This window comes from Phalacrocorax aristotelis, chromosome 12 (genome assembly GCF_949628215.1).
Source record: "Phalacrocorax aristotelis chromosome 12, bGulAri2.1, whole genome shotgun sequence".
In the NCBI taxonomy this organism is placed as follows: Eukaryota; Metazoa; Chordata; class Aves; order Suliformes; family Phalacrocoracidae; genus Phalacrocorax; species Phalacrocorax aristotelis.
This window is the reverse complement of record NC_134287.1, coordinates 3,117,047-3,126,830: the sequence shown is the minus strand read 5'-3', so window position 1 is coordinate 3,126,830 and position 9,784 is coordinate 3,117,047. Positions and strand designations below refer to the sequence as shown.

At 45.3% G+C, this 9,784-nt stretch overlaps 1 protein-coding gene across 3 annotated transcripts in view; it reads left to right on the top strand.

Annotated features, from left to right (window-relative positions):
* Positions 1-2,354: 2,354 nt before the first annotated feature.
* VSTM4 (V-set and transmembrane domain containing 4) overlaps positions 2,355-9,784 on the top strand; it is a 40,622-nt gene continuing 33,192 nt past the window's right edge. For all 3 annotated transcript variants that reach the window (XM_075107516.1, XM_075107518.1, XM_075107519.1), the window contains exons 1-2: positions 2,355-2,521; positions 7,943-8,341. In XM_075107516.1, coding sequence (XP_074963617.1) covers positions 2,467-2,521; positions 7,943-8,341 — 454 coding nt within the window. In that variant the 5' untranslated portion in view covers positions 2,355-2,466. The remainder of the gene's footprint in view (positions 2,522-7,942; positions 8,342-9,784) is intronic.

Below are 9,784 nucleotides of genomic sequence, written 5' to 3'. Positions count from 1 at the left end.
TAGTGGTGAGATACAGATCTGTGCATAGTAGCTTATTCCTAGTTGTGCAAAGAAAAGCTCTCTTTTGGTGAAAAAAACCTAAAAGGGCAGCATCACCTGAGCTATTTTATGCAATGACAAGTACAAAAGACTCTCAGCCTAAGCCACTTTTAAAAGTACATTCTGAAATTTAAAAGAAATGTCCCTTTAAGAATAAGGAGCACTTTTCATCTTCTTATGTTGAAGACGACCTTTCAGTGGGGCAGAAATGAACTAAATAATTCTACACAAAAGAGAGAACCCACAACACACAGGGAACTGTCAAAGGTACAGAGATCACAAGCTGCAAAACAGAAACAATATCTTTTCAGTAACCTGGCAGGCACCTGAGACTGGAGAAGCCTAGATGGGCCTCTGACTCTCCTTCTTCTACCTTCTATCACAGGCAAATAGATCATATGAAGCCTTCCCACCAATTGTATCAGCGTAGCTCTGTCCCAGAGTTCATCAGGGTTCCTGATGCAATTAAAGGAACTGTTAGTGCCAACAGTAACTGGGATGGTGGATAAACAATGACAAACATGGACGCTGATTCTCACGGTGCATCTTTAAGCTCTGTTGGGTCCAGGCACTCACAGGAGAGCTTAGGCAGTCCTTATTGGTGTCTTTACATCAGTATGTTGTACACACCATTAAAAGATTAGTAGACTGAAGGACTTTATGAGAGACGTGGAGTGAGGCATGACTGAGCCTAGCAGAATTATATGGGAAAGTGTCCATCGAGTCTAATACCTTTTCTCCAACTATGGCAAGCAGCAAATGCATTGGAAAAGGGTATGCAAAATCAGTCACCCCTGGTTTCCTCCTCAATCAGCAGTCCAAGGACTTCCTGAGCTGGAGCTTCCACCAGGACCACCAAATTAAATATTTTTGTTTGTCACCAAATAAACCAAATAACTGCTGGTACAGTTTTTTGTGATTTTGTCTGTTTCTTTTTGAATTAGCTTCTCTCTTTGATAGGACTTCCTTTGCTAATTAGCTCCCTAGTACAACTTTTAAACTCCCCCCGTTTCCTCAGGTCTGGGCATAATCCAGACCCATCATTCTCTTGTGAGAAGTGTTTGCTGTACGGACAGAAAAGTCTTTCCTGAAGCAAACGAATTGCATGATGTTAAAGGTAGTGTTCAGTCTCGTAAGGATCAGACCGAGCACACGTGGTGCTTAAAAGCAGACATGTATTATCCTGCCTAAGTAGTACTAGGAGAGGGGTGGAGTAGCTAAATCGGTACTGATTGCCCTATCCAGGGAGCAGAAATGCCAAAGTGTTTGTATCATCCACACTTCAGGCAATGTGAATACTAAATCGTACCTGCTGGTAGATGGTTTAAACCAGTGTCTCTGCAGATTTGTGGGTTTTCAAATGATAAGTGCTTTCGAAAGGAGCAAAGGGGAAGGGCTGGAGTAGACCACCAGGTGCCAACTTCCCTTGTCCTTTCTGGCTTAGAAGTATAGTACCAGTTGGCAAAAAAAGCATAGTGACCTTGGGACGATGCACCTTAAGCTGCTATATCAATTAATTTACAACTTTTTTAAAGAGAGGGTGAATGTCAGTGGTCAGTAGTTGCGCTGCCACAGCAGAGGGCAAAGTCCTCCCAACACCAGAGCACTGTAAGTAACATCCTAGCAGAGGTGCCCATGCAATGTCCTAGCAGAGGTGCCCGAACAGCCCACAGCATCCATCCCCACACCTGCTGAAGGGCCGCTCCTGCCTGCCAGACCCCCTTGTCCCCAGGCTGCCACCAGCAGGGCCCACAGAAAGGGAGACAGCTGATAACTAGAGCTGCCTGGAAATGCACTTCCCCGCTCCAGATGTACCTGCTCAAGCAGGTGGGCTGGACAAGGTCCCTTCCAACCCCTACCATTCTGTGATTCTGTGAAATGGTGGTCCTGCTCCAGTTCAGGAGCGTGATGATGGGCATGAGGGCCTGCAAGTTCTCAAACACCTCCAGGAAAGCGGAGAGGATGCATAACACAGCCTTCCCCGTCCCACCACCCTGCCTCACAGCCCCTGCCTGCCAGGCTGTCTCACCGCCCTGCAAAGAGGCTTTCTGTGGTCGGGGAGCGGAGCTTTCTGCGCCGATCCGCGCCCTGTGGGAGCTGCACTGGGGGGGAACCACAGAGCCTCCGGCCGGAGCAGCCCTCTCTGCCCCCAGTGCCGCCCCACAGGCCTGAGCTCGGGGAGGAGGAAAGAAACACGAAAGAAGGCGAGAAAAAGAGGAGGAGAGTTGAACAGGGGGCAGGAGGGTGGGAAGAGCAGAGAAGCAGGGAGGGAAGGAAGAAAGCGGAAAAAAAGGAGGAGAAAGGGGAGGAGATGAAAGGCAAGGGGAGAAGGGAGGACCGGGCGGGGAGGAGGCGAGAGGCCGGGCGGGAGAGGAGGGCGGCAGCTCGGCACAGAGGGACGGGACGGGACCCGGCGCCCCGCGGGCCATGCGCCTCCTGGCCACGGCGCTGGCCGCCCTGCTGGCCACGGCCCCGGCCCCAGGTAAGCGGCACCGCGGCCGGCGCCCAGCCCCGGCAGCCCCCGCCCGCCCGGGACGGGGCAGCCCCCCTGGGCCGCCTGCGGGAGCCCGGGCTCCGCCGCGGAGCCGGCACTGGGGGGCCGTTTCCCCCCCCCCCCCCCCCCGGTAGGGTCTGGGGCAGCGCCCGGGGCTCGGGCACCGGGAGAGAGGGGCTTAGCGAGGGGTTTTGGCGGCAGCGCCGGGGGAGGGGTCCCTGCTGCCCCGCAGCCGGCCGGGTGCCCCCGCGCCGCCCCGCCGCCGCCCCCCCGCGCCCCCGCGGCAGCGGCCCGACCGCGCCCGCGCTTCAACAACAACGAGAAACCCCCCAACCCCCTCCCCCCTTTCCTACGCAGAAGTTTGTGTGTCCTCTGCCCCCTTCTGCCCCAGGCGGGACGATGTCCCGCTGCGTGAGGAACTGCAGGCAAAGCTGAGGCAAAGGCAGATTTGGGCATTGCTTTTTCCACAGGTGCCTCTAGACATCCAGTGGAAACGGAACCAGTAGGTTGCTTATAAAAAAACCTCCCCGCTCAAGACCTTTCTGCCTCCAAAGTCAAGGGCGCGTTGGCCAGCGCTGTGTCCGAAGGCTGCAAAATGGGCACAGAGTCCGGATCTGATCTTCAAGGCGCAGTGAGGGTTAGGGGGTGGGGAAGCCCTGCTCAGTTAAGGTTAATAAAAGAGCTGGATTTGGATCTTCACCTCAAAAGGGCAGGAGACGGTGGCGACAGAGGTTTGGTTCAAGTCCATCTTTAGTCACTGCAGAAGCTCTCTCAGAGAAGGAGCCTCTGACTTGTGAAACTTGCAGACAGATCCGTCCGACTGAGAACAGCTGGTTGCTTTTGGTGCTCTTGCTAGTCAGTTCCTAATTATTTCTGTTTAAACAAAGAGCTTTGCTTCTTCCTGGCCCTTCTCACTCTTTAACCGTAGAGAAGTCAAAATAAAGCAGGGTTTGACAATAACATTTCACAGAACAAGCTGCAACAGGGATAAAAGACATCCCATATGCTTCTGGTCATGCAAATCCAACATCAGACAGTAACTATCCTGATGGCACGCCTCTATAGTTCCCTAGAACTAGATAGAAAGGATAGACAGACTAGGGATAGGCAGATCCCTAGCTGTCGGCAGGGGCTGAAGAAAAAACTCTTCTCAGCCCCGAAGGGTGGGTTGTAGATTCTGCCTGTCAAGTCTCCAAGGAGGAAGAAATAGGGACCTATCTATAACACTAAACCTGGACTGTGAGCAGTACAGCGCAGGAGCAGCGCTCCTCATGAGTATCCCCACCGAAGCAGCTGGGGTTCTTCCGCAAAAACACAGCCGCGCTGAAGCTGCTCACCAAACGCAAGGACCCAGCAGTGGCTGTGGGTCCCCTGCTACTGTTCCTGCGCAGGCAGAGGGGACTGCCCTGGCAGACAGGTTTCTGCCTGCTCTAAGTATAACTCGTTACTCCTGACAGTGCTGTAAAAGTGTTTTGCTATATAATACGGCAGACGACGAAGTCCAAACCTATCTAATACTTGAACTGGTGTAAGCAGAAGTGGACTATTTTTAAAACAGGATTTTTTTTTAAACGGAGCTTAATCAGTAGTAATCTTCCCTGACTCCCAACAAGCTAGTGAGACATGCAGGTACCAAAGGAACAAACAGCTACAACATCAGGATGGGGCCAACTAAGTGAGCTGGTTGCAAATAGGGGAGATGTGTTTGGTGATTAAGCACACTGCAACGGAATCCTCACGTCTTTGACTCACTCTCCTCCCCTTTCCTATAAATAGTTTCCCTTTCCAAGCAGAAGCAAGACTAAAACTTGTGGTGAGCTCCACCTGAGCAGCTACCTCATGCTATACTGGGAAGGCAGGAGAAGAAAAACAATGATTCCTCATTTGAAGCAGCAATCCGAAGTCTAGAAATTCAGTGCTCTGTTGGCACACAAGCCTACTCTCAAGTTGTGGAGGAGTCTCCTGTCTTGGCAAGAAGCCCATTACAAGGGTAAACCTCATGTTGGGGCTGATCCAGTGCCTGCTAAAGACAGGAGGAACATTTCCACTAGTCTCTGGGAGCCCTGAATGAGGCTTTTCCTCTCCACGTAGAGGTAAATGACCTCTTTCCTCAAAAATCCACCACTGTTCCCACTCCAATGGCAGTGGGAGGGTAGAGGCAAATGGGCCATGTTTTTCTGTTATATATAAAGCATCCTGTTCAACATAAGATGAGATGAGATCACGGTAAGAGCATGAGGAAATTTGCAAATCTTGCCCCATTGCTGCACTTGTACAGCCGCACCAATAGGAGCCGCAGAAGAAAGACGACGAGATGGGTTCCCACCGATCGGACAATACGAAGGCTACAAAATCTGATATCTCCTTATAAAAAGGCACGTCCCCAGAGGAAAAGTAGAAGCCTTAGGTATAAAATACCAATGTTTGTATGAGTGTAAACAGCTAGAAAGGGATCAGAGACTCCACATACAATGCTGCTTTATCTTCTTGCAGAAGCTTCCATCATCACAATATCTGAGTTGCTCTGCATTTTCTCTTGGGTAGTTTTTGGCACTATGTCCTGCCTAGTTTCGAATGAAGCAATGATTCTTTTCCCTTTTATTTTGGGCCTCTGTTCCACAATTAATCCTAGCCAGCTTTTAAACAAGAAGTTCACATGTCAGGAAAATGACATAATTGTTTTTCTTTACAGTTTTCACAACATGTTAATAATTTCAGTAGAAAAAGGTTGTGTTTTTCATTTACCCAAACCACATTCTTGTAAATTATTTACTAAACATTTATAAACTAAATAATTATGAGAACCCCCAAAAGTGTTGAAATTCTTAAACTTATTCCTTATTTACTGAGCAGTGCAACCTTCAAAATTTAATCTTATTTTGATGGCAGAGGCAGCCATCTTACCTTCACATCTGCCTGTCAGGCACCAAGGTCAGGTAACTCTAGCAAGTAATAACTGAAGTTTCATGCCTGGAAAGTTTTGGTGGTATTCAGTGTTAATTTTAAATGTCAACATCCTGTTCTATTTGTGTGCTTTTGACAATCCAAAATAATCTCTTGCTTTGCACTTACATAAATGCACACACAAACATCATGCACAGATAATTACATCAGTAATCTAGGCATGCTTAGCTGTAGTTTCTTAAAGAAATTTAAAAAATCCTTTTCTTTATACAACTTGTTTTCTCCATAAAGAAGAAATGTCTAGTTGGAAAAAATACACCGTTCAGTAGAGGTTTCTATTGAAATGACCCAAAATAATCACTATACTATTAATTTTCAGAGGGTTCTTTCTCAAACAGCTGCAATGTAACTTTAATTTGGTGGACTTACTTTAAGGTGATTCACTGCTCCATTTCACAGCTTCACTGAGGCCATAAAACCAGTGTCTCTGCCTCCAGTACTCCTTCAGAAATAGAATAGGAATACTTTCCTTGCTTATTTTGAAGATAAATATATGTTTGTGTTTCAGGAGCTGATGTCAGACAAGAGTCTGTGCCAAAACACTCGTCCCCTTTGTTAAAAACGTTCCTAGCTGATGTGCTAGAAAAATGTCCAGAAGTGAAAAAATCATTCTCCCAGAGTTGCAATTCTCATTAGTAATTGAGTACAGTATATTCACATAACAGGAAGCCTAATAGTCACATTTTAGAGGACGTTTCATGCTTTGCAGAGTGCATTTCAGGAGCGCCTGGTCACTGTTGGAATACGGTTCTCTCTTTGGTGGATGCCATCAGGCTGGTAGATTACACACTACAAGTCATTTAGGGAACGCATTGCCACAATATACCAATGGTCAAAAATAGATCAGTCCCTGTTATGACTAATAAGAACATTCTTAATGTACATTAGGAAGGAAATAAAATGAGTGTTGATTCCCATGCCTCAGAGGAATCAGCCCAGCATAAATCAGTCAGGTCAGGAAAGAAAAATCTCTCTCTAATGAGCAGCTATGGACTTCTTTCAACCTTCACCTATAACGGCCATGGTTAGAAACAAAGCAGAGAGACAAACAACGGGTCTAAGCTAGGTTCATGCCAAAGAACAGAAAAACAAGAGTCAGAAAAGAATGAAACAATAATTTGTCCCAATTTAATCTCATGTCATATTTTGTCATGCAAGTAATGTCAGATTAAATTAAATTTGTAGCCAGAAGGACTAATCTGACAGATTTGACCCAGACTGAAGACTATTTGATTATGACAAGGAGAATATTACTTAAACAGAGGCCATGGGGAACTGTAAAGTGAGGAGCTGGTTACAGGCATGTAGGGAGGTTAGTAGTCTTTCAGTGACCATCTAGGGAACAGTGTCATGTAAGGTTTGCACAAATTATTTCTGAAAGTAGGCAGAAGCATGCACACTGAAATTACGTGACCCTATCAAGTTAGCATAAGTGTGATAGCAGGTAGGAAAAACTCAGGATCAAGTAACAAAAGTAGAGCAGAACTTAGTAAAACAAAGTCAGGTACTTGGGGATTAGTAAGAATTTCTTTGATACACTAGGAACAGAATTGCAAATGACATAAAGGGAAAACGCCCAAATATATTAATTAATTATAAACAGACACATAATCACACGTGGAAATATAATGAAAAAGAACAACATAATTCTGGGATATACCAGGCAAGGTATATCCCATTCAAACCTGGGAAGTACCATGGCTATTTCGCATGGAGAGCTTGGAGAGCTGCTTTCTAGGCAGTCTATAAAATTCCAGTCACCCTCACTAATAAAAATTAAAATCATTACAATTAAATGCAACATTTAAACTAGAACCAATGCAGAGAAGGGCTACTCAGGTGAATAAGGAAGTGGAGACGCTACTCTACTAGAGGACTCTAACAGAGCTCGGCTTCTTTAGCTCAACAAAGCAAAGGCTGAGATACCAGATAATTGGTTTCTATATGAGTCAGGAAGAAAGCACTAGAGAAGAAAACACTTTTTAAACTTAAAGTTGGCACAGGAACAAATGGACAAACACTGGCTATTGAAACATTAGGCTGGATATCCCAAGAAGGATGCCCGTCATTGAAGAGCTGGCCATGGAACAGCTCTCCAAAAGACATTCTCGGCTCTTGCTCCAAGCTGGTTTTAGATTAACGCTTGTTCAGACTGACAAAAGATGATGTGATGTTGGGCCTCTGACAGCAGCAAGGTGTCCACTTCAGCCCTAGCTTATTAATTAGGAACAGCAAGAATACTAGGGCAGACTCGCTGAAGGAAGGCCCTGTACTATCTCTAACATTCACAGAGAGGTGGAAGATGTCAGGTTCTAAAAGCTCATTAACTGCCACGCACTGAAGGAACGCCATCAGTTTACCTGCTGCGGACTTGCGTGCTAGGGCAGGTTATGGTGCTGTGGTGCCAGTACCGAGGATTCTCAGTGTCTTTTATTTCCTTTGCAGATGTTTGTGAGGCTTTAAATGTGACAGTCTCTCCCGGACCAACAGTGCGATACTCCGAGGGAGATAATGCTACCCTTTACTGCCACATTTCTCAAAAGAGAAAGACAGACAATTTGCTGGCTGTGCGGTGGGTCTTTGCTGCATCACCTACCCAGGAGTATCTGATGATCAAAATGACAAAGTTTGGGTCTGTCCAGTACTATGGAAATTATACTCATCATTTCCACAAGCAAAGACTTCATCTCCTTAAAGAGAAACATGGAACTATGTACAAATTTCTTATTCTAAGCCTCCAGCAAACAGATCAAGGACATTATATATGCAAAGTCCAGGAAATTGGCAAACACAGGAATAAGTGGACGGCATGGTCAAACGGCACAGCAGCTACTGAAATCCGAGGTGAGACACTACTGATTTCAACTCCATCGTTTTTCTTGTCCCATGATCCCTTTTCTTTTCTTGCAAGTTCACCCATAAGGCATTTGAAGTTAGATTATTTTTAAGCCTTATCTGTGGATATGAGAAGACGACCTAATACTCAACTTCTTTACTTACACATTACAATTTAAACATTATTCAGGCCATAATAAGATGTAAACAAGTGAGAAGATTGGTAGATTTGTAGAAGATAGTCTCTTTCCTTTGCCTTTTACCAGGATAGCAGTAATTAAAACTCTCTTACATTCAGCTACAGGTCTCTACAACTTTGGTAGTGGGAATAAAGAAATGCCATTATTATTTAAATAGAGGCAGACACAGAGAGAATTTAACTCATTTTCGGAAAATATGCAGTGAATCAGACAAACAGAAATGTTATATTTTAGATCTATATTTTTCCTCTCTCTTGGTGTTTTCATAGCTTTTAGTTCTAGTCTAGCAGCAGTTGGTAAGTAACATTTCTAGTATCACTTCTGTACTTTTGTTTACAGCACTTGTAGTCAGAAAGAAGAGCTAGAAAAGCAGTGACCAGCCTGCTGGTATTGAACCTCAGATGAAGATATGATCAGCAATGAGTGAGAGTTTTGAACCAAGTTGAAAACAGCCCTTCTCTTTGGGACGGGCTGGCACAAATCAAATGCCAGCACACCCACATCTGCAGAGATGGGGGAAACTGGCTTTTAGAGAACAGACTCTTTTGAAGGAGCGGTTGAGCTCAGCAGTTGTGCCATAAGCACTAGCTGGCAAACTAGCCCCCCGGCTTGTGGTTTAATAAACAGAAAAGTTGGTTTCCCACAGGGCCAATGCTAAAGATAATGCCAAAAATCAAGTGTGACTGCTTGGTCCATAAGCCTGAAAATTCAAGAGGCTCATCCAGCAATCAAAGTTTCTGCCATTACGGTTGATGCTAAATTATATTGTTGTGTTTAGACTGCAAAGGTTATTTCTGTAGCTGGGAAACCCTAATCCCACTTACCTAACTTACACTTTGGGGAAACTGGCCCTAACTGTCCTCTGAAACCCGTTTTGCTTTGAGGGAACTCTGTTGACTACAGGCCTTTTCAAGATAGATTCAAATGTGTTTATGTAGTCTTGATCCAAAGCGCATTCTGTCAACACCAACTTCACTGTTGTCATTCAGGTTTCTGTATCACTTTTGGATTATACACACACCAGGGGGACAAATGTGACAGTGAAAAATAATCTTTGTGAGTGTATGATCTTCTTCTGTGGATAGCTCTCAGGTATCACAAGCTTTCATTTTGATGTGTCAGAAGTATGAGAGCAAAGATGTGAAGAACCCAACACAACAAGAGATAAAGAGCAGCTTCGTGTTGATCAGAAATGTTTAAATTTGGCATTAACATAACGTAATTAACTGATTATTACTAGCAATGATAAAAA